Here is a 25350-nt window from a genome sequence, read left to right as displayed (position 1 = left end):
TGTCATCCATGCCATGAGCAAACTATTAATTTAGGTCTTCTTGGAAGTGGGCACTTACAATTCCTCATCAACACTTTCCAGCTTAGGCAGGAAAGAGGAAGACCTTGTTTCTAGTTCTGCTATTGAATTTTCAACATTAGCAGAAGAAATCTAATTAGATCCATGAGTACTGTATTTGGACAACATTGTAGGAGTGCAACTCAAAGCTGTGCCTGAGTCCTGGAGGATAAGAAATTGTAGCTGTAATTCGCTTACACTTTGGGAATCAGAGAGCCTTCAGTCCATAGCACCACTGAGGAAGCAGGAATTCCCCATCACAGCACAATGAGCTGTGATTCCACCCTTGATCAATGCCCCTTCCAGCATTCCTCACCCTGGGCTTCCAGAAGAACCTCTGAGAACAACAGTCCTGTTGCCTATGACAGGGCAGTTCACTAGTGGAGGATTTTAGTGTTTTCACCCATGAGAAGAAATGAGATACAGCCCTTGCTAGCTGTATATCTAACAAAAGTTAGGAGGTCTAAACCTTTGGAGAATCAGCAGAGAGTGTAAGAGCTAACAGGCTCAACTATGGCAAACATTCGTTGTAAAGCTAAGAGTTGACCAGCAGTACATTATGAAGAGCTGTCTAGAAGGAAGTGACAAAACAGCAGACCTCTAAACAAATAAAACAGCTCCATCCACTATTTCACCCCTGTGCCTGAAGACGTCTGAAAATAAACTGCATTGCTATGGCATTGAATTTTCTTAGGAGTGAAATACCATTTATGTATTCATGTTTTCAGTTTTAGCATTTGCTTTAATCTGTTTCAAGCTTCCTTCTTTTTGCTCCCAGTTTGGCAGCTCCCAGATGACAGAAAAAATATGCATTTATCTTTAAAATTCAGTTAAATATTCAAACCGTGTGTGCTGGTTTTGTCACACCATGCAAGATACTCTTAAAAGTATGTAATCTGGGTGTGAGAATATCTCTTCAAGTTTCACAGGCATTTTCTTCAGCAGGAAAAATAAAATCCACAAAGGCTTGTCCTGTTGTGGAACATTTGACAGCTTGCATTGGTAGTGAAGAGGTAAAGACAGTAAAAGATGATCCAGAAGCTGGTACTGAAAATGATACATAATTTAAGTTACTCCAATTTTTGCAAAACCAAGTTGAGCTCTTTTTTTTTGCTGTTCAACTAGACTTAAGACAGTGTTTATTTTTACCATGTGAAAAATGAAATATAATATGAATGCATAGGATTTTCATAAAAAACTTAAGTATAAAACCAGCCTGGACTTAGCAAATCACATACTGTAGCTGAATAGAACTTCTTATTAAATATAAGTGAAATGAAAAATATTAGTACCATTAGTACTTATGGGAGATAAGACTTAGAGAAATATCTATCATTTTTTGTGAAAATGAGTAATATCATCAGTTAAAAGGAATGCATTTTTACACTTGTCTGTAGACTGCTATGATTTCAGGATTTTCGTAATGGTGAAACTTTGTGCTGGTTTCTGTTCCAGTGGCTGGTACATTGACAATACCCTTGAAACACTGAATTACACAAATTGTACACAGAGTTTGCATGGAAATATTTGATAAAAACTGTGTCAAAACTTGTGAATACATGGTGCAATTTGAGAACAAAACAGTCGTGACAGAAAGGCTGCTTGTAGTTTGAGTTTTCAATGACTGCAGCGATGGGCTTGATCAAACTTCAACTAGCTGTTGCTCTCTTGCTTAATCCATGATCTGTACCTCCTTTTAGGATTGGTGGAGCTGTGCCGACAGTGTTCTCCTATTTTTCGGAAGTGCTTGCTCGGGAGAAACGAGGTGAACACCTGAGTTGGCTCTGTATGTTTTGGATGATTGGCGGCATCTATGCTTCTGCAATGGCTTGGGCAATAATTCCTCACTATGGTAAGAAAAACATCTCCTTGTGATTTGCAGCTCTTCTAGTATGAAAGTAAAGCTCTTGAAGTATAGTTTAAAGAGAGGAGTTCATGCCTGTTCTCAAAATACTGACTCTGCTGTTAAGAAAAATATTTAGTTCTTCGGTTGGAAACAAAGAGAATAGGTTGTACCTTAAATAAACAATACATTAAAAGGTGCAAAAACTAGCCAATACCCGTGTTTAGTCAGATTCTTCACTAGAAACTCAGACATATGAAAATATAATTGGTGTTATTGTTGAATCTGGAGAAAATAGGTGATGTGAAGACTTGAATCAGAGAAAATAAATTTTAGATTTCTGATTGTCAAATTTGTGCTCGCTTTGTTTGTTTGATACAGAGATAAAATGTCAATTATACATTCTTGAGAAAGAAGAGAAAGGGCTATCAACGTTTGCAGTGCTAGTTCGGAATATAAAGCTGTGCTTAATGTTTCATTCTCAGTAGATCTTTTTAGTGGTGCTAAAATAGATAAATCGAACAGATTGCACTTAAATGCTGTAGGGATGAGTTAAGGGCAAATAAGACAGAAAACTGGCAATGGCTGAAGTTACACACACATCCAATATAAGCCACTTCGTGAAAGAGCTCTTTACTGCCCTGACAGGGTTAAATATTATATGGAGGTAGGGATTAAATTCTTAGTCTCCTGGGCTTGCCTTGTAAAAGAGTCAAGTGCTCACAGGTCTCGAGGGTTGCTGAGACTGCTCAGGGATTCTTAAAAATCAGCCTCTGCAAGCACTTCTCCCTGGCACCCCTCAAGACAAGTAAAGCAGCATTGTGAGTTAGCTGGCATCCAAAGCAGCTTTCTCTAGCCAAGTAATGAGGTTTATCACAGTTGGATTGTGAAAGAGAGAACAGCTTCCTAAGGTTTGCCCAAAGTGATGGGAACATTAGGAAGCAGTACTGTCCAGAAACAAATTATAATCGTGCAGACTAATCAAATATATAGACTGTTGCATTAAAATTAATTTTAGAGTCCAGTACACGCAACCTTAATCTATGTGTTCAAGCTTGTCTTTTGGCTTGAATTGCTGGAATCAAAGAGAGGAATTTTTGCTGACAAGGCACAATGTGGACAATTTATTTTTCTTCCAATTAGTAAATTGCTCTTGATGCCAAGTACTTTTTGCTTTCCTATGGATTTTTATTTTCTTTATCTTTCAGAGGAATACACAAACATTATGACAGACTGATTTACATCAGTTATCTAATTTCATTGTAGACTTTATAAATAAGTCAATAACCTTTAATGAGGTGCTTTTAAGCGTCACATGGCAGTATATCTCAATGAATAATAATATACTTCCTTATACTGAAGCAGTGGCACTAGAGGGAAAACTTTTCTTCTTTCTTTAGCAGTGGAAGAATATCAGCAACAAAAAGCCATGGTGTTCTGATTTTCTTTCTTTGTGTTCTTCTGCAAAAATATTTATGAAATCCCTTAAGGCAAAGAATATAAAAATTGATTTTAAAAGACAGTATCATTCAGTATTAGCCATATAAATCACTCCCTTTGCAGCATAATGAAGAAAGATATAATAGCCCAAAGGAGTGCTAAAAAGCAAGGTATCCACAGCAGAAACAATCCTTTCTCACAGGAAAAGAAGTGCGTTTACACATCATTTTGTCAAAATTAAACAGAGCGTATTTATGAGTTTTGTTGAGATCTTAACATTATCTTCACTTTAAATCAGACTTTTTTGTTACGTTGTGAAGTTTAAAACCTGTGTATTGGTTCCTAGTACAAAAGTGGAATCACCGCAGCTCAGGACCGGGGGCAAAATGCTTCATTGTTATGATGCTGTGCTGAGCTCCCAGGTACTGCCAGGGGCTCCCCAGGCAAACCTTGCTTCGGCACTTGGGAGACTGCAGTCACACATTGTTGTACCCTCCTGGAAACTTTCCAGGTCAGGCAAATACCAGCACAGATCTCCGCATCCTTTGTATCACGTGCACGCGTGAGGAGGCTCTTGTAGTGGTATTTTCTCTTTTAAAATTTCTACATGGTTTCCATGGAATTATTTTGCCCAAATTAGGCAAAATACAGATTTTTTTCGCAAAATCGCTTCCAGTCCTTCTCATCATTCACATCTCCACTGTCCAGGAAGCAAAACATAATTACAAACAAAGCAGCCCACCCACTGCTAAGCCTCATGTATATACTGCATAGGATTTCTGGGCTCTCTGCTTCTCACACGAGGACTAAATATAGTTGATTATTCCCAGCTGAACTGAGAAGTTACTCAATGGCAGTGAATGAGGTTGCACCTGTCGAAAAGCAGTAAACTGCCATTGAGCATAGTGGAATTATGAAAAATATCAGACCAACAGAGTAAAATAATTTTGTAGAATTTTTTTTCTCCCCCTTTTACAAGTGTATTCCTTTCGTTTGTACTGGCTCTTATATAAGCTACTTTTTAAAGTCCTAGATTCACAGCCAGTATACATTATCTAGCCCAAGGCAGCCAGTGAAGCTGTCTACACCAGTTTACCCGTTGAACTTCTAGCTCTATCTTTCTGTGAGAAAACAAAGATTACATTCTGTATATGTAACAGTTATCTCTGTTTCTGCTCAAGCAGCACAAGAGTGTCTGAAACCTGAGTAACGCTCTGAAACGCAAAATAAAGGGAAGGTAACAGTTGCCTTGGCATCAGCATGTTGTTAAGAGAGGAATCAGCGTAACGTAGTGCTGCAGTGACCACATACAGAAAGGCTAATATCACCTGGAAGACAAGCATCTCTGTATCAGGGCTTCTTGAATTCCACAGCTGCTGGCTTTTGTTTAAAAATTGAAAACAGATGTAGACTTGTTCAGGGTCTCCAAAAGAGGAGTTCAGGTCATGGAGACGCTACGAGAAGAAACATCTTGGCAGTAAAAGTCCCAGATTAGGCTACTACAAAGAAATTGCTTTATGCACTACTTAGATCAGGATGGATAGGAAGGATAATTACCGTTTTATAAATAATTTTGAAAGTGCAATTTTAAATTTAGCATCATGTTTCAAAGTAGATTACTTTAAAAACTGTCAAATGTATCAAATGTGTATTACAATATTCTTTAGAAGATTCATTTTTCAAATAACAAAAAATCTTAAAAGTGAGAAATTACATTCCAGTTTAAAATCCAGGTAGTGATATATTACCATTTTGATACAACAAATTTATGTGTTAGTCTGAGGACTGTTCAAGCAGAATATGCAAGATGGTTTAGTCAATTTGGGCCTTTAATAATAATAAAAAAAAGTTATAAAATTATCAGTTCTTAAAAAAAAAATACCTACTGTACACGTGTATTATTTTTGAAAATCAGGTTTGATTTTTATTATATCATAGCTTCAAATTAAAAATGAGGGGAAGCCGGATAAGGATTTCAGTATATTTAACCCATGAGTTTTGGTGTTCTGTGTAGTTTTGTATTTTGCATATGTGATGTGTACAAGCCTTTTCCAGCTTCATAAGCTACAGAAAAACCTTTCAAAATTTGAAACATTCCCTAGAGTATTTTTCTTAGTGACAACCAAATATTGACCTCTTTGATTTCTAAATCTTATTCCTGAGCAAGAAGGGGAAATACATGGGGAAAAATATATTAGATTGCAAGGCAGAGAATAGAGTGGTGCAGGTGTCTAGGCTGCTACAGATAAGCTGCACTTGAAATCTGAAGCTTTCCCCACACTCAGGTTGCTCAGGAATCATAGAATGGTTAGGGCTGGAAGGGACCTTCAAAGGTCATCTAGTCCAACCCCCCTGCAAGGAACAGGGATATCTCCAACTAGATCAGGCTTCTGATCACTCCAGCCCTTCTGGTATTTACCAGGGGATAGAGGAGACAACTATGTCCAGCAGCTTTAGTGAACAAATCTCCATGTACAATCAGAGGCAGAGAAGTTACTTCTCTATATATCCATCAAATTCCAATTAAATTAGGCTAGATTATTCACTAAAAGACTACAAAATTAATAATACAGAATCAAGGAAATAGGAAACATACTACTTTCTAAAACACTCAAAGCAAAAAGCAGATTTAAGTCTTTAGTTTAAACATTTTATTCAGATGTTGCATAACAAATTTTCATTTAAACTATTAATTTTTCATCAGTAGAGTCTTTTTTCCCCACTTAATTGAGGACCATCTAATTGTGTTCATAAGAGAGGTATTTAGCATCATTCAGGGAACACAAATATGGAAGAGAAAGATGTAGAATAAGGAATCTAAGGAAAAAATATTCAATTTCAAAATTGAAATCATCTCTTGCCTAGCTGTAATGTGTCTCTCTAGGTGTAAGCAGAGAAGTTTTAACTTGTTGGCTATTTGAGCAGATTTTTCCATTGCATCTGCAAACAACTGGGGTTTTGTCCTACGACTGAAAAAGGACAAGTTACAAATTACATTTCTACTCCAGTCATTAGAATTTTACTAAACGAAAGAAGATTTTTTTTTCTGAATATTTAATTTTTAAAATATTTTTAAAAGAGAATATATTTTTTATAGTAACACAGAACTTAAAAACGCAGACATAGAAGCGTTCAAACTTTGCAAAAACTTGTATTTAGAAGATTAATGTTAACTTTACTTTTAAAATGTTTAATTATGTCTCCTACTGGAAATTTTGTATTCTTTTCCTGGTTTATTGAATATATTTGCTCCTACTTTTCTCTGAAGATCATCACCTTTTACCTTTCTCCTGCCAATATGCTTAAATCAGCTTAAATGGCAGAAACTGGAATTTAGCTCAGATAGGAAAGAAGTTAAGTTTTAAATACGGATGTAATAAACTGCCAAATGCAGTTATAGCATTTCCATCACTGTAGGATTTTAAGGGCACATTAAACCACAGCCTGTCTTCAATAGTTTAAGAGACTCATTGCATTCTTAATTCTACTTTCCATAAGTAGATAAGTCTTTTCGTAGGCATAAAAGTCCATAAAAGGCTTCTTTTTCTAACTGAATGTAATTGTGATTAGAGTGGACCAATCTGTTTTTCTTTTGAGTAAGTGCCTTGCAAAGTGGCCTGAACAACATTTCTCAGTGTGTAGAAGATGATTGTCGAGGTGAAGCAGATCAATTCACCTGAATAAATTAACTTTACTGGCAATAAAAAGATCTTTCTGTCACCTTTTATGTAGATGGCTCAAGAACAGTTTCTGTAATATTTTCTATTGTCATGTTTGCTTTGTTCTTGTGTTGTCCTGTTGGAGATAAAAAAAGGTAAACATTCAAAACGGCAATAAAATCCTTTTCTATGCGAAACCATTGTGATCTAAACTGTAGTAAAATAGGCAAGGAGGTAAGCAGAGCTGCAAGCAGCAGCTATGCGGATGAGGAGGTGGAGAGCTACTGACTCACTGTGCAACTCAGAGCACGTACAGCACCAGGCAGTGTTAATGGAGGAGTTAATCTCTCAGCCTGCGGCAGACTAAACTGAGAATATGATGGACTAAAGCTGTTCAGTGGCAATCAAGTCAGAAAAACATCCAACTCCCTTATTCTATCTGGTTTTGTTAGGCTAAATGGTTTCTCAGTGACATGTGGAAGCAGCAGTATTGGGATAAAAAGTCCTTTACCAATGCTATATTTTATCAGTGGGGTTATGGGGCATGGTGACTACTTGATTAGCAATAAAAGCAGAAGGATCTTAGGAGCCATCCATCTTCCAGCACTTCTGATGAGCAGAACCAGATCCTTCTGAGTGGTAGGAGCTGCAAGTGTGGACGTACAGAGATTTCAGTCTAGCCTGCTTGTCTCCTCCCATTATGAGGAGACAGGAGTTTATTGCATTAGCAAAGTGGAGTCAAAAGGTTGCACTCTTCTGTGGTGATGATTATTCCAAGATGACAAATTGTTCCCCAGTACATAAATGTTACATAGTACATGTGTTAGACAATATAAGGAAAAAGTGGATCCTTTCCTGTTTGTCAGCATTTATTTTTGTGGAAATTAAAAGGTTAAATAATGGCTTTGTTACTAAGATGAAGGACTAGAAGCCAGACATTTTGCTAGAAGCTTTTATATGCTACATCTTCTTCAACAGTAACCCATGAACTTGCATATCTCAAGGTCTTGTAGCACTTCTAAATTCTGAAATGTGTGTTAGAAGTGGGTCTGGGCATCAGGGGAACAGTTTGATTTCTCTCATGGCTATTTCATCAGCTGCTACCAGCATTTCCTCAGCAGTGAGGTGCCCAGTAGCTTATAAACGTATTACACATCATGGTTTCATCTTAGGGAAGGGATCATCAAGTTCCTTCTTCCACTCTTCCTTTGCTGCAGTCCCCAGAGGGGAGTTTTGCTATCTCTGATGCAGTGAACCCATCCAATGAAAAGACCAGGATGCGCTTACATGATTTATAATAAAAAGAGCCACAGTTGACTGATTTCATACTGCTGCATCACTGCGGTGACTGTGCTCAAAACAACCAGAGAAAGAAACTATACTCAGTAGTCAAATCTACAGAGATGATTTACTGCAGTCCCTTGTATGTCAGCACCTGATTTATGTGAGTCAGAAATAGGAAAAACAGTCACGTGATGGCTGTTTGGTTTCCTTGTTTGAAGTTGGAACATGCTGAAATAGGATGCCATCAATGATTTAGACGTGCAAGAGGTGCATCAGTGATATCTTCTTTAATCTTGCAGAAGGCAAATAAGAGAAAAGCCTGATTAGATGCAAAGGGAAAAGGAATAAACTGCTCACTGATGATAAGACAAAAAGTAATGAGCTGAAGTTTCTGTCAAGGGAAGGTAGTATGAATGAAAAATAATGAAAATGAAAAAGACTTTCTAACGGTGTGTTTGTTAAGCATCTGAATAAATCTGCTTTGGGAGCGGTGAAATCTCAGTCATTTTAAGTCTTTAAGAATGTATTTTGAGAATATTGATGGGGCCACCATTGATTCTGATTTAGGACAAGTGAATGCACCTCTGTTCTCAGAGAACTATTGCACAGATACTGTTGCTCCAGAGGGTGCTGGAATAGGCTAGAAAAGAGCAAATGAAGAAAACAAAGACAAAAGAAGGAGAGAAATTTGGAAATTAGAAGGGGAAAAAAAGAAAAAAGAAGAAAGAAGAAAGAAAAATAAAGAAAAAGTAGCAGCACTGAATATTCCCAAGCTCATAAAAAAATGCCTGTCTGTCAAACTATTCTAGCTGGTAGCTGCAAAAGGAAGACAGAAGGTTTCTCTAATGAATAACCCTGTACTGGCAGAAAGAGAAATGAAGTTGATCCTTCTCTAATCTTGAAAATTCTGGACATTCAATTTAAGAAACATTATTTTTCTTATTTTTCTCAAACCTTTCCCTAATAGTCTGCCTTTTTTTTGGTGGTTCTGAACAAACTCCAGCCACAGCAGCAGCTGTTCTGGAAAAAGGTGAGCCCAAGGCTCCATTTTCTATTACGCAGTAGCTTCTGTTCTCTGCAGATCTCTGAATTATGTTAGTCATCCAGAACAAAGAGAGATGCCAAAGAAGATGGCCTGCGGAAGAGTTGCATATGTCTTTTCTCAGTTCTAAAAAGCCCATGAATGCATTAATAAATCTGCAGCATCTTAAATAAATTTTCTTTTTTTTTTTTTTTTAAACTTGAAGGAAGCATTTGATTCATATTTTAAAACCAAGAGCACCTCTTCAATTTTGCCTTCACCCTTCATCAGTTGCCTTTCTGATACACCTTCTGTCTTCAGAATCCATGAATCTATGGATATCTCAACCCATGAAAAATACTGTTTGAGATTTAAAAGAAGAAATTGGAGCCTTGTTGGGGTTGAATCTGCATTTGCTATGAGACTGCGTCATGCTGAAGAAATGGCATAGACCAGACATAAAGGCATCTACTACATAATGCAACATCTGTTGGTCTGTTTTGCATTCCACTAAGAGGCAAAATGATCCTCAATGTGCTATGCTTCCCCCAATACTTAGTGCACTTCCATTAATCTGGTATTCTGCAGGCTGAAGCTATATCTATACTTTTTAAATTTGAGTTAATTAAAGTGGATACAAGGCAGTTTTAATGTTAACTTGAGTTATCAACTCCTACTCATGAATTGTTCTTCATTTGAAGTAATCCTATGAAATTAGATTATACTGGATGTGTGTACTTTAAAAAAATCTTTGTCTTTAGGAACAACAAGAACTACAGAACACAGCAGAATTTAGAACAGCTGCTTATGCAAATCCAGCTAGGAAAGCAAAACAAATCACTTTGTTTATCAGTTTGCTATTTTCTGTGCCCTAATGCAGGGTTTGAAATGGTCATTTAAATGTTTGTATTTGCAAGTGTTAGAAGCTTAAGTAGCTTTTAACACATCTACTTAATGAGCACTAAAGATGCTCATTAGTGAGCTTCAAATATAACCTTCTCCTGGGCTCTTTAGGTTGACTGTGAAAAAGAAAATTTTTTATTGAGAGGTTCAGTAAAAAACTAGCAAATTGTTTTGTGAGCAGAGAAGTTATGAGGCCCGGTTTCCTAGGGGTTACTGTCAATGTCCTTGTGATCCTGGCTAACCTCGTTCTCTCCTTTCCTCCCCTATATCCCTTACAAGGCACCACAGCGGTACTTTAAGGTGCTCCTTGCTTTTCCCAGGTCCCTTTCTGCTGTAGTCTCTGTAGTTGCCCTTTCTTGTCCCCAGCACTGCGCAGTAAGAAACACTCAGCTTCCCACGCCCTCACCATGCTCCCAGCTGCTCTACAGCCCAGCACCAGCCTAGCTACTGTCAGGGAGGAGGCAACACGTTTTGGCTTGGGTTGGATCAGTACCAGAGCTGATGGATGGCGCAGCCACAGCACGGTCCCAGGGACCACTGACTTTTCCTGCCTTTTCCTCCATTCTCTGATGGAGTGTGTCCCCTCTGCCTGGTCAGTGCATTTCTCAGCTCTCTGGGGAATGCGATTATCTCTGAGAATATTTCTTCCTGTCAGATTTGATTGAAGTAGGTCAATGGCTTTAAACGATGCTGATGGAGGAACTGACAAACAGGTCTACAGACTGTTGCCATAAACATAATCGTCTAATGCCATAAACATAATTTTCCACAGAAACCATAGTAATAGTCAATCATTCTTCTGCCAATAAAGCAGCGGCTACTCCTCATCCTTAGTTTTCACAAAAACTCAGTTTCACACAATGAATTGGTCTTGTATATAAATTGAGAAGAGTTACATCCAAATTAATGAAACTGCCTTAGAAGTCTGGCCAGTGACCATCAGAAATGTCTACAGTGTCAGACAAAACCCTTGCTTTTCACTTCCAGAAATAAATAACATGCTAATCTGATAAATTTTCTTCTTTTTTCAAAATTTTGATGTTAAAAAGACAAAAAAGCTTTTGGTTTTTTGATTGGTCTATAACAGATGAAGAATTCAGGTAATCTGTACAGACACGCAAAAGAAGTCATCACCAGTCTTACTCTACGATTATTCAGATACATAAATCTATTAATTTCCTTTGGAACATAGACAGAAATTTGTTGACTATACTTCCATATTGTTTATCTGGCTTATAAAACTGTCTGCTCTGAAGGAGTTAGTGATTGTCTTTTTAGTAACAGTTTCTTTTCACTTCAATAATGTATTCTGTCTATGGATTGGATATGCAACTGGAATACCATTTTTCAATTTGCAGTGCCATTGTTTTTAAAACAATTGTTTAATTTTAATTAACAAAATCAGTTGCAGAATGGCATTGGATTTCTTTTTCAGGAAGTTTATTTATACTTTTCCTCAAAGAAAAATATTAAATGTTACTTTCTAAAATCATGCCTGTTTCAGCGAAAGTAATTCAATCAAGTTATATTCAACTATCCATGCATGTCTGAGTATCCTAATATAGCATCTGACTAAACTTTTTCTGTTCATATTTACAGGGGAGGGACCTGTACAAATTTACAGGAAAAAAATGTTCTACCTCCCCTAAGAGTTTGTGTGCTTAATATTCCCAACATGACTGTATTTTTACACTTTCCAAAGATGCCAGCAGAAAGCGATATAAAATGAGCAAAGAGAAATAGCAAGATTTGGTAGCGAGGGATCTGGGTTGAGGTTTCAGTTCCCGATCTCCTCGGCTTTGATGCTGGCCAAGGTGAGGAGATGATGCTTTCTACCGCTCTCTGTTCCTCTCTTGCTGTTTGAGTCTGTATTACCTTGTTTCCTTTCTAGTACAGGGGCTATTTGTTTTGGGGCATTGAAAGTTTTGGCCCCCTCCTAGTTGTTTCCTTGCCATATAAGAAAAAAAAGTGAGGAATCACAGCTAAAGAGATCAAAGTAAGGCTTTTAGATTGTTTTGTTTTCCCACAGGAAGCTTATGTATTTCCATCCGATATAAGCACCAGATTCCTTCATGATATCTGGATATTCTACGCTCTGTAAGGAAGTCATGAAGCTTTATAAAAGGAAAAATACAATACAATACAATACAATATTCTGTTTATTTAATATATTGTATTTTCCTTGTTCTCTTTGATAATTACATTTCAAACACTGTGCCTGCCTCTCCATAGGCAAAATCCACCTCCCCCATAGCCTTGTATAGCTATGATAGCTTGTAACCAAGGATTGTTAGTACTTGATTTGTGAGTGCAAATAATATTTATGTTGGAAGTGTTTGACCAAAGTTTGAATTCAAGACTTCTGCCCCACGGTTCACAGTATATACAGAAAAGCTCCATGTATTCAGCTGACCAGGTTTGTTTAATTCACTACTGTTAGATTAGAAGGTAATTCTTAGAATGCACATCTGGTCTAACCATTATGTCACATAAACTGCCTGTTTAGTCTGTTTGTTTCTCTCCTATTGATGATATATTGCTCCTTTTTGTTTAAAATAATTAAACAAAAAAGATAGTAAGAGGTAAATTAAATAGTGAGAAAAGGAAATGAGACTTAAACAACAGCACTGAAATGCTAATAAAAAAATTTTTTTTGCAACATCTTTCAAACAAATAAAAAATAATATAATTAAATATTGAAAGAGTTTCTTGAATGACATAGATGTTCTGTCGTTACACTGCAGCAGCATGTGAAAGGTAAAACGCGTATTACTGATAAAAGGCAAGTCATCTCTGTATTCTTCAGAAAATGTTCCAGCATTTCAATGGTCGTTTTGTTTATAAGTTAGGCTAGACAAGAAGGCCTCATTTTCTTTTCATAAACTGCAGTGTTTTATTGTTCCTTTTTCTGATTGTCTTTTTTAATTAATTGTTTCTCTTTTCTTCTTCAATGTGAGCCCATTGTTTAAATATCCTTCGTCCAGATGCACATAAATCACTGGAAGTCCCGGACCAGGACAGGGACACTTACGTTTTCAATTAGCTTCCATATCTAACAGCTGCGGTTAGTAATGTCTACAACAACCTGTCACATCAAATATAATGCAATTTGTGAGCTCAGAGCTATGAGTAGGCCATGGAGGGCACCACACAAAAATACGTAGCTACCATGGTATCTGTGTTTTGCATATTGGTAGGACATCAATATAATCAGATTTTGTTGCAGACAAGTGTTTTCTTTCAGACTGGGTTCATAATGACTACTGCATAGGGCATTTGGCATTGTCTACTTATAAAAGCAGATTTTGTCTGTTGTTGATTATTTGCTTTTATTTTACTATTTAGCACTGTCCAAACAGATGTTTCGAACCTAGTAAGCAAATCATTTTTCAATTCTTAATTAGGTATAGTAAAATAAAGTAGTGGAAACTGCTAAGTATGTATAGGAGACCAGAGGTAGAAATCTTAGCAAAAAAAACAAAAGTAAGGTCATACAAACAAAATTTGAAGCATGTTTTAGTGACATTTGATTGCACAGTCTCAGTGTCGACACTGACCATGATATTTTTAAGCTCTGACAGCAGCATCTTTTAACGTGCACTCCCACACTTTCTTGGATGTTAGTTGTATTTGCTTTATCTGTCATCTCTGGAAAGCATGAAGTAGTCTTTTCTTCTTAGATTGACGAGCCTGTAAATCAGGATGTTGTCAGAGTCGTGGCCAACAGATTTTACCTTTTTGTTTTGCGGTTTGTGAAGTGCCTTCACTGAACAGCTGCACAGAGCCAGTCCCAAGCGAGGACTTCGCAGAACTGCATGAGTACATAACTCTCTGGGGCCATTGACTCAGACAGCCAAACAGTCAGATCAATTATGTGCCACAGTGCTTGTAATGAGATTTTCGATGGTATCAGCTAAATATTAACCCTTGGTGGCCTATTCTGGGTTGATTTTTTTTCACTTGTGAGTAATTTCAACAACCTCTTTCCAGTTCTTCAGTCTCCATTCTGCTTTGAACTATAATGTAAACTCAGTGTAATTATTGAATAGGTCTTGCTCATATTGGAAAAATATATTTTAATTTTTATGCTCGCTTTTTATCTGGTTGTTAAGCTCAGAAAATTCTTAGACCATTCTTTGATTCAGTTTTCTTTCCAGATGCTGCTAGCCACTGCTGTGATTTTCAACAGAGGAGATTTCATAAAATGCTTCTAGGCTATACGCCTATGAAAATAATTAAGACAAATAAATCTTTCATCCATCCAGGCCTTAGTTAGCCATGTAGGACTGAAAAATGTCTAGTGGCAATTAAATTCAGGAAGGTCACAAACTCTGACCTATTGTATCCCAGAACTTCTTTTGATTTTTTCTGACTCCATAGCATTACAAGGGCATCGGGAAGATTTCAAACGTATGCATAATAGCGTCTTACATCCAAGCACTCTCAGCAAGCATTGGTTTCCACAGGACTAAGAGAGTCTCATATGAGTCCTAATATTCTACTTACAAGTAGATGTAGATCTATATCAGATTTTTAACTGAAAGGAGAAAATTTTCCAAGACCAATTTAGATGCAGAAATGTGACAAAAGCAGCCACATATAAGGAAATTGAATATCGGAGCTTTTGTTTACAAATCACAGCTCTTTTCAAGTTTTGCATCTGAACCCAGGTGAAAATTTAACCTGTGTCCATCTACATTAATTCCTAGTAGTCTTGGGCTTTTTTCTCTAAATAAGGATCATGGGTGCACCTAAGGGACATGCAGCACATCCTAGCCTGGAATATGCATATTTACTTACTTAATCACTTCAATTGCAACATGGTGTTTCTCATTTTAAGTTTCAGAAAGACACAATTAGCGTAAGTTTTAAGAGAGTTTTTGCACTGATTTGTGTTTTACAAAGTGTGAGGTAGAGAAGAAAAAGCTATTTTGAGGATTTTTAGGATGTACACGTAGAATGAATATTTTAGAAACGCTTATTAAAGATCTAAGGAGAAAATTGCAGATTTGCCCCTGAAAATTTTCAGAATCTATGCTCATTAGCCAGGGACTGAAATGAGTAAGAATACACCCACTTCCCAAGAAATAAAATGATATTTGCATTCAGAATGAAGCCACATAGCAGTTATTCAGGCTTGATTCCTGAAGTGTCTGAAGTCTGGCAAAATGTCTCAGGATGGAGACAAAACTCTTCATGGTGACTAAAGTCAAGACATTGCAACTCTGTGTTGAAGTGCTTTGAGATTTGGTAGGTTTTCAGCCCTATAGGATAGTTCCATTGCACTCGTGTTCAGAGTTGCTAAAGTGCAAATTTGGATCCTTCGTCGTGGTGGCCAGATGGAAACATTTACATTAGTATCACATCTTACCAAAGTGCATTTCTATTATTTCTCCTTAGTTTGAGAATGGAAAATTCAAAGTAGCCAAAGCTAAACAGAAAGGACTGCAGGGTTGTCTCCACTCCTAAGCAGTGACATCCTTTATTCCTTCCTGTAGGTGGAACGTTTTGCTCTTGGCCCTTATTTTCATGCAGTATCATATCGATGGGTGCAACAAATAGCTTAAGTCAGGGGATCAGTCTAGGAAAGGCTCACAAAGCTCTGCACGGTAGTCCCACATCAGTTGAGCACCTCTCCAGGGCCAAGCAGGTATTGGAGAACAACTCTAATTCTCTCACAAATGATATGTAGGTATATGAAGAAATCATACAGAGGGTGTTGTAGAAATTTGCTGTTTATCCTTTCCCTCACCCCTTATGGGACAATGGCTCTGCATTTTATGCCAATGTCTTTCTTTATGGATTTGGACAGTACAGCCTTCTCCCAAACTCTGTATATTTTGGTTCTGATCCTTCTCTTATTTTCATGCTTCTTTAGTGTTACTGAGAACTTCCAACACTGAGTTAACACTTAACCCATGTAAGTACTACTGTTCCTGTTTTATAGATAGAGATACAGCATAAAAATACACAGAAAAGCACAATAGAACACTACGGATTGCCAATAACTTGCCATGTAGTTGGATGATGTTAGGGAGAGTGGTGGCTTGGAGGCTAACTAAAGTGAGTAACAAACATATATACCTCTGCTTAAGATCAATAACTTAAGAGGGAACGGAATCTTCATCTCCTGTCAGCTGATGTGCTGTCAGCTGGCTCTTACAGCTGCCACTCAAAGCAGAATATTTCCTGTAACGTGACTTACCCAAGATCTTTTTTTTTTTCCTTAAAAACATGCTTTTTGTATATATGGGTAATCATAAAAAATTTATTTGTTTCAGTATTGCTTTACATGAGTAAAAAGGTAATTTGTCCCGCTCTGTGAAGTGTAGAGGAATCCTCTTGTTATCATACCTTTCTCAGTCATGCATTAAGTACAGAAGAGTCAAATTCTGAAAATGCCACAAGCTCTTCTTGTGAAAGCTCTTCTACTCTTTTGCCACTGTTTGTTACAACTATTGTGTCTTTGGAATAGTCCACTGAAGGGAAGACTACGGGGTGAATATGTAGAAAACTTAGAATGGTCAATTGAGTTTGCAAGTCCTTTCTCTCTGGTTCTGTATAGCCTCTCTTCTGCCCAGTAGGACTTCATAAAATGTGAACTGCTAATGACTGATTCTTCCTTATTCATGTCTCTGTTTTATGTAATTGGCCCAGTATCCTTCCCAGTAAAGAAAATTGTAGTGCAAGAACAGCTCTATTTGTTGAAGTCGAGATAAAGACATGCCGCTTCCATTAGGCTCAGTACAGACAACAGCCTACTTCTAGTCCCTGCATGTATTTGTGTTTATCTCGCTAGGAGGGCAAGAGAGATCCTGATTTCCTAATCATAAATAGACCACTAATTAAACATCCTTTGTCACCTCTAGCATCTGCCAAGATTAGACAGATGACATGACCAGGCTGTTGGCTACCTGCAGTTCTCTTACTAGGAATTGCTGCTGCTTAAATTCTCTTACATGATCACATTTGTTCATCTCTTCTGCCATTTTAAAGATTTACTTCTTGCCTGTATTGGCTACTGTGAGTCATAGAATCTTGATACAGCCATACTTTAAGGCCAAATAAAAGTCAAATTTCAGACAGACCGTTGCAATCTGTGCATGCAATGACTTAGAAGCTACCCTTGTCTTTTTTCCCCCCAGTATTGCTAGGTATTCTGATTTGAAACTATTTTGTACTGTTTTCTATCAGGCCTGTCATAGATACTTCGGCATTTCCATAGCAAGGAAACAAAGCTAATAGCTTTATATTCTGCGCAGAGTATATGTAAGATTAAGTCACAGGCTGACACATCATTATTAAATCTCTAGTTTTGGGCACGTGTCATACCATATCATTGTCTGAAATACAACGATATACAAGCTTCCTCCTCAATGAAAAGTAAAACTGGGTAGTACTACAGCAGGTATTACAAACATCTAAAAAGTGGATTATCGATGTCACTGCTCAGAGGTACTGCAGCTGGAGACCTCAGCTGGACTACAGTGCCATGCACTGGATAGACGAGTTGTGTCTGATGGTATTACAGAGCAAATTATTTTCTATGTGAGGTCAGCACTGCTTGCAGCTGTTCTGGGGCCTATCTGAATGGCAGATAGTGTTACCACAGTGATCAGAGACCTGATAATCTCAGGTCTTCCGATGAAGATCAATGCCAGCACAGGGAAGTGACGAGTGTCAGCATCTGACAAACCCCTCCTCTGCGGGAGAGAAAATGTGTCTTTAGAAAATGCCTTGTTCCTTTTAATTACAGTTTTAAGTATCAGCACTCACCAAGTGTGAGTTTAATGTGTTTGCAAAATATATCAGTTTAACCCTATTACTTTCTTCTTTCATTAAATTGTTGATCCTCACGGCTCCCAGGGACTAATAGTATCAGCTAGAGAGCCAGGCAGATGCGGATGAGAGTTAAGAGAGTCTTATACAGGCACCTTTGTTAAAGTACCTCCATCACGCCTGACACACTTCATCTATTTTATTTCGAGATTCCTTCTGCAGAAACTGCTAGCAGCTGACCTGCTGAGCCAGTGGGTTTGCAGAGTATCTATCTATATAGGCTAAAAATATCACTACCTTTCCCATGTGATATTAATAATTTAATCACAGGAAAGACAAGTGTTCTACTTTGTGTAACTGGAATTTTGCATTAATACAATTACAGAATAAATCTGAATATATTATTTCTGCAGTTGTTAGAAATCATATGTTTCACTTAGTCTTGTAAAAATGCCTGAGCTTTCTCAGCTGTATAACTTACTTGAACTGTTTATATTTTTTTTGCTGTTTCAGTGGTGTTTTACCATTATTCTGATCAGTACCACTAAGATATATGGGCTCAAATCCTAGATGTCACTCATAGTTGGTAATGCCAGGACAGACTAAATATAAATGCAATAAGAATGGGTTTCAATGCTTCCAGCTGCAAAGCATGTCCAGTCCTCCTTACATGATTTAGCTTATATTTTCGAAATACTCAACAAAACAATAACATTTAATAGTAGAAGTCTTTCTGCTGAAAGTTTTAAACTTAAAATTTGTATTAAGTGCGGTAACAGTGCCATCACGTGGCAATGTAGAGCCATCACACGTCTTAGCTGCTGGAAATTTTTCAAATTTAAATCATTAAAAATTGAGGCTGGAAAGCTGAGTTCTGACCAAAGTTTGTGTGATATAATAGAAATAAGAAAATTTATAGAATCATAGAAAGGATTCTGCAGAAGAATCTATCGAGTCTATGACTTACTATAAATACCTCGACTATCTTTTTCCTCTGCCTGTGAATTCTTGCATCTACTTCCTCATTTTTTCCACCAAAAGACAGAAGTTTAGGCAAACTTGGGCGTTGACAATTTCTGACACTGCCATGAATCTAGTGTCTCTGATTCCTACTGAATGATTAATGAAAATTCTTGTCAAGGATGGTCAGTCTTTAGCTAACTATGCCATAAATCCCTATATTCAGTTAGGCTTTCTTTGCCCACATTAATCTCTCAGAAAGGCGTTTCACAACTTTTTTTCTCTGATATTTAGAAACCTTCCCTTTGCCAGCCAGTGTTTATTCAGAGCCTGTAGACACCCATGTTTTTCATTGTCCACATAGTACTTAGTGTAACTCTTGTGGATTTGTAGAGAGCTACCCTGTTCCCTTTCAGCCCTCATTTTGGAGTTAGGCAAATCATCCCCATTAGTCTGCTCTCTAGTAACCTAGCCCCTGTAAAAGATGATCCTTGTCCTTGAAGATACGCACTGTTTATCAGGTAATATACATTTATAAAATCCAGCACAATATGGGCAGGTTTACCTCTATACTTATTCAGAAAGCAAATGACAGAAATGCTTTCTTCTCTCCTTTGGAGCAAGAACCTGTTCATAATATCCTTTGAATTTATTAATACTATAGAGCCGATGAAATGCTGTGTTGGGAGGGAGGATTTTGTTGACATTGAATTCAACATATAAATTGGTGATTAGATATAGATTAGCATTTTAGTTTTGCTCTGCTGTGTTTCTGTAATCAGTAATTGCCATGTCTGTGATTCACCTGGCCTTTTCCAGCAGCCAGTAAAATGGAAGAGTGGTATTCAGCACAAAGGCTGCTGCAGCAGCTTCAGCTTCAGATTCAGTCATTGGGGGTTTTATGTTGCTCTACAGCACATCATTCCCAAGATGCATTTGGGCCAAGTGTTTAGCAATTCATAAAACATTAGGACTTGCCACCATTTTCAAGATTAATGACTCTCGAATGTGGCATAGCTGGGGAGCAAGGGTGAAGTTTAGCTCTAGGTTGTTGTGCAGTGCTCTGAACGCAGCCGTATAGAGCTGCTCTGTCTTTGCTATTGTGTCATAAATCAGGGAAGGGTGACACAAATTGACTTACAGCCAAGACTACGCTTCCATTTGGTTTTAGGACTTACGTACAATAGGAATGAAAGCCACTTTGTGAGCTAAATTCAGACCTGCTCTAATGGCTCCATTTTCCAGATTAGCTCATGACCTAGGAAAATGAGATGTGTTATACGTAGGAATAAATTTAAACTTGCTCTGCATTTAAAATATATGTTTTGCTGATCTAGTGCTGGTGCTGGAATAGATGGGAGAGCGGCCTCAAGAAAGCTATGTTGCAGCTGGCTTTTTTTCTACTAATTGTTTCTTATAATCCTGACATTCATTATCATTATTAATTCAGCAGACACGTTAAATTACAAGATAAATTGCAGCAGCTAATACAATATAGAGAGAAAAAGATAGAATAAGAGCAACAAAAAAACATAACAAACATTTCACTCAACATGCCCCTGAGATATTTTGAAGAGTAAAATAGATGTTTTGTAGGTTGTCAGGATGACAGAAGGATGAACGGTGCATTCATTGCTTTTAATTAAGTGTACTATGGTTCACTTACGTTAATAAAGGACACTTTAAAATAAATTATCACCAGCATTTTCCAGGACTGGCTCAGAGCACAAGATGTTGATGGTGTTTTATAACAGGTATAAAGCCAGGTTGATTTCATTTACCACAGAAGTGCCCTTTGTGCAGCTCAGTCTCATAAAACATAAACCAGAGCAGTGAAAGGCAGATTGTCTAAATATACCAGTGGCTCTGTGTATTTCTGGTGCAGCCTCTAATGACAACAAGAGCCAGTACCTTGGCCACGTTTTTCTGAAAGATGAAAATCCCCATCCTGAGCCGCCTTCCCCTTGAGTTGCACGGCTGCCCAACGAGTTACATCAGCTCACTGCTCTGACTGACACTTAATCAAAAGGAAATAATTTTGCGAGTTCTGCATCAGGTGATCTTGTACTGGACTAATGGGACTAAATCCGGCTGGAGGCCGGTCACCAGTGGGGCTCCCCAGGGCTCAGTACTGGGTCTGGTTCTGTTTAACATCTTTATCAATGACCTGGATGAGGGGATTGAATGTACCCTCAGTAAGTTTGCGGACGACACCAAGCTGGGAGGCTGTGTCGATCTGCTCGAGGGTAGGGAGGCCCTTCAGAGGGATGTGAACAGACTGGATCGTTGGGCTGAGGCCAATGGCATGAGCTTTAATAAGGCCAAGTGCAGAGTCCTTCACTTGGGGTGTAAAAACCCCAAGCATCGCTATAGGCTTGGGGAAGAGTGGCTGGAGAGCTGCCTGGCGGAGAAGGACCTGGGGGTGTTGGTTGACTACCTCCTTGATATGAGCCAGCAGTGTGCCCAGGTGGCCAAAAAGGCCAATGGGATACTGGCGTGTATCAAGAATAGTGTAACCAGCAGGAACAGGGAAGTGATCTTGCCCCTGTACTCGGCACTGGTGAGGCCGCACCTGGAATATTGTGTCCAGTTTTGGGCCCCTCGCTTTAAGAGAGATATTGAGCTCCTGAGCGAGTCCAAAGAAGGGCGACTAAACTGGTCAAGGGGCTGGAAAATAAAACTTATGAGGAGCGGCTGAGGGAGTTGGGGCTGTTTAGCCTGGAGAAGAGGAGGCTGAGGGGAGACCTGATTACGGCCTACAAATACTTGAGAAGGGATGGTGGGGAGGTAGGGGAAGGGCTCTTTACATTAGTGTTGGGTAATAGAACAAGAGGAAATGGGTATAAGCTTAGTCAGGGGAGGTACAGGTTGAATGCCAGAAAGTATTTCTCTGAAAGGGTTGTCAGCCACTGGAATAGGCTGCCCAGGGAGGTGGTTGAGTCCCCATCCCTGAATGTGTTTAAGAAAAGGGTGGATGAACTACTTAGGGATATGGTTTAATGGGGATTAGGGACGGTTGGACTGGATGATCTCTAAGGTCTTTTCCAACCTAGAAATCTATGAAATCTATGAAATCTACTACAGTTTAAAATATATAATGAAGAATATGATTCTAATGATTACAATAGAATGTGTACACAATACCCAAAACACAGGTAAGGTTTCTAATTGGCTCATTAACTCACTGTAAACCTTTCCTTCTTTATTTCCTTCCCTTGCCAATTTAGATATAAAGTATGCCCATGTTATTTAAGACTTGAAATTCCATAAGATCTAAAGTTGACATTTTCCAAAAATCAGTAAAAAGTAAATTTTAATACACTTTTGATCCTTTTTTCTTCATATTTTTTAATCTGAAATTTTCATTTCAAGTTCTATTTTGGAATAGAATTTAACATTACATTTTAGACCACCTCTTTTTGTTGGAGGGAACTTCAGAAGTGGAAAGTATGTTTATGTCGTGGTTTAGCCCAGCCGGCAGCCAAGACACCACGAGGCCGCTCGCTCACTCCTCCCCCTCGGTGAGGTGGAGCAGAGAAAAATGTAACAAAGGACTGAGGGTAGAGATAAGAACAGGGAGGGATCACCCACCGACTATGGTCCAGGGCAAAACAGACTCTGTTTGGGGAAAAATCAATTTAATTAGTTAACAGCTCGTTCAGAGAGGATAACAAGAAACAAAGCCAAATCTCAAAAACACCTTCCCCCCACCCCTCCATTCTTCCTGGCTCTACCTCCTCCCCCAGTGGCACAGGGGGACTGGGAATGGGGGGGTTGCAGGTCAGTTTGTCACGTGTTGTTTCTGCTGCTACTTTCTTAAAGGAGGAGGACTCCTTACACTCTTTTTCCCTGCTCCAATGGATCCCCTCCTCACGGGACAGTTCACAGACTTCTCCAATGTGAGTCCTTCCCGCAGGTTGCAATCCTTACACCTTGGATTGCTCTGGCATGGGCTTCTTCCCCACAGAGTTACAGCTTCTTAGGGAGCTGCCACCTGCTCTAGCATGGGGTTCTCCATGGGCTTCAGATGCCTCTCTTCCTCGTTGTCAGCCTCCAGCAGCTCATGGAGACCATTCTCTACGATCTCCTTTTGGTACAGGCATCTCTGCTCCAGCATGGGGTTCTCCACAGACTGCAAGTGGGTCTCTGCTCCACCATTAATCTCATGGGTGGCAGGGGGGCTGCTGCCATCTCACCACGGGCTGCAGGGGAATCTCAGCTCCGGCACCTCCTCCAACTCCATCTTCACTGACCTGGTGTCTGCATGGCCATTTCTCTCGGATCTCAGCCCTCTCTCCGCTGTACCCACCCCAGGCACAGCGAACCTCAGCAGTCCCGGCACAACAAACTCTGCCCAGCGGGTGCCCCAGGAGCAGCGCGCTTCGGAGCTCTCCAAGCCACGCTGCTGCAGCCATCTCCAGTCGGGCAGCGGCAGCCCAGTGCCCAGGAGGGAGGCTGGCCCCCAGACTTCCCCCTCTCTTCAGTGTAGGTCCAGCCCCTGTTTGGGTTCCTTTGTCTCCATCTTAAATAGGGCATTCGCAGAGGTGCTGATTGTGTCAGCCCCGGCCTGAGGGGATGGGATCTCAAACGGGGCCAGAGACAGTCCAACCAGTTTTGGAGCTGGGGAAAGATTTTCACAGCTGCTTACAGACACCGCTTTCACAGCCCCTCCCGTGCTGCCAAAACCCCATCATGTAAACTGAGTTCAATTTATCTGGAGCCTTACTTAAAAACAAAAATGTTACATGGCATTCTAGGATCATTGCCAAGACTGTCATTGATTTGACCTCTGTCTTCCTGGGGTAAAGGTGGCAGAGCTAAATGAGGCTGTAGAGCAAGCTGGTATCATTTCAGAAACACAGAAAGTTTGTAAGAGACCAGAAAAAACAGGTTCCCAAGTCTGTAGATTAAAATGTTTCACTGAGCTGTTCATAAAGGGCAAAAAGAAATCATGGGTTGACCATATTTTCCATATGGTGACACGTAAGTACTTTAATATGAGAAGGGTTGGGTTTTTTTTTTCCCGATACTGTATTTATGATCCACAGCATGAGATCTTCAAATTCCAAAACACACTGTACATTTAACAGATAAGTACCTCCTTCAAAGAATTATTTAATAGGACATTTGGTACCATGTTGTACCAATTGTTTACTGACATCCAGACAGATTTAATCAACTATGTCTTTTGTCTAGAAAAATCAGTTAGCAAAACAATATATCAGATTAATCTGGCATCAGCTCTTTCATTATCCAGGATTCCATTTTCTTCCATTAACCTCTTCTGTTCTCTATCGTTATTCTTACCTTCCACTCATCTTTTAATAAATGATCCTTGAAAATTCTGCTTGAAAATTTCTGCCTTATTAAAACCAGACTAAGGACCAGGTACTTATCCAAATTAAATTTTTCTCTTTCTTAAGAGAAATTCTTAGGTTTCTTACAATTCTAGCATTTCAATACCCCAGTCATAATACACCAGACAATCAGATATTTCATTAAAAAGCTGAACTACCAGCCCTGCAGTTTCACATACAGGTTTTCCAGTATTTCCTTTTGTGTTCTTTTCAGTATATTTTAACAATGGCTTCTACAGATGCTATTAGTCAACACTCAAATGTATCTCAAGATCAATTTTTCAGATGAAGAGAGTTGTTTTCCTGTTGCTATTTTTTGTATTTATAGATCATAAATTGTCTCTCTACTTCAGTGTTAAGGTAGCTCATCTCAGACAGAAGTTTAAATATTGAGTATTTTTTCCTGTGCAGCTAGTTATGGGTTAGGGGGGAACGAGTGTCAGTTTAACAGAATTTAAGGAGCAGTGTAGTGCTCTGGAGCAAGATGGAAACAGAAGTTAACCACTGTAAATGCTTTATGTGTTGCACTGTATTACGTTAGGAGACTCTTATTAACAATGTTGATATTACCTCTTTGTAGAAAAAGTTAATAAAAATAAGGAAGACTGCAAAATTCCATAAAATATGTCATCTGAGTGTAGATTTTTAATTTTCCCTTCTTCCAGTATTCATAGAATCATAGAATCATAGAATGGTTAGGGTTGGAAGGGACCTCAAAGATCATCTAGTTCCAACCCCCCTGCCATGGGCAGGGAAACCCTCCACTACACCAGGCCGCCCAAAGCCTCATCCAACCTGGCCTTGAACACTTCTAGGAATGGGGCAGCCACAACTTCTCTGGGCAACCTGTTCCAGTGCCTCACCACCGTCTGAGTGAAAAATTTCTATCTGTCTGTAGAGGGCCTCATCCACCCGGTCCTCCTGATCAGGTGGTCTGTAGCAGACCCCTACTACTATGTCCCCTGTCCCTGCTCTCCCTTTAATCCTAACCCATAAACTCTCAGTCGGGACCTCATCCATCCCCAGGTGCAGCTCCATGCACTCCAA

General features: G+C 38.9%; 1 protein-coding gene across 1 annotated transcript in view; it reads left to right on the top strand.

The window, feature by feature from the left end:
• SV2C (synaptic vesicle glycoprotein 2C) overlaps positions 1–25350 on the top strand; it is an 85653-nt gene that overhangs the window by 34436 nt on the left and 25867 nt on the right. Inside the window, exon 3 of the mRNA XM_086629163.1 lies at positions 1758–1909. Within this exon, the coding sequence (XP_086485289.1) occupies positions 1758–1909 (152 nt within the window). The remainder of the gene's footprint in view (positions 1–1757; positions 1910–25350) is intronic.

The sequence above is a fragment of the Tauraco erythrolophus genome, chromosome Z (genome assembly GCF_009769465.1).
Source record: "Tauraco erythrolophus isolate bTauEry1 chromosome Z, bTauEry1.pri, whole genome shotgun sequence".
Lineage (NCBI taxonomy): Eukaryota > Metazoa > Chordata > Aves > Musophagiformes > Musophagidae > Tauraco > Tauraco erythrolophus.
Note: the sequence above shows the minus strand (reverse complement) of the source record. Positions and strands in the feature narration are given on the sequence as shown.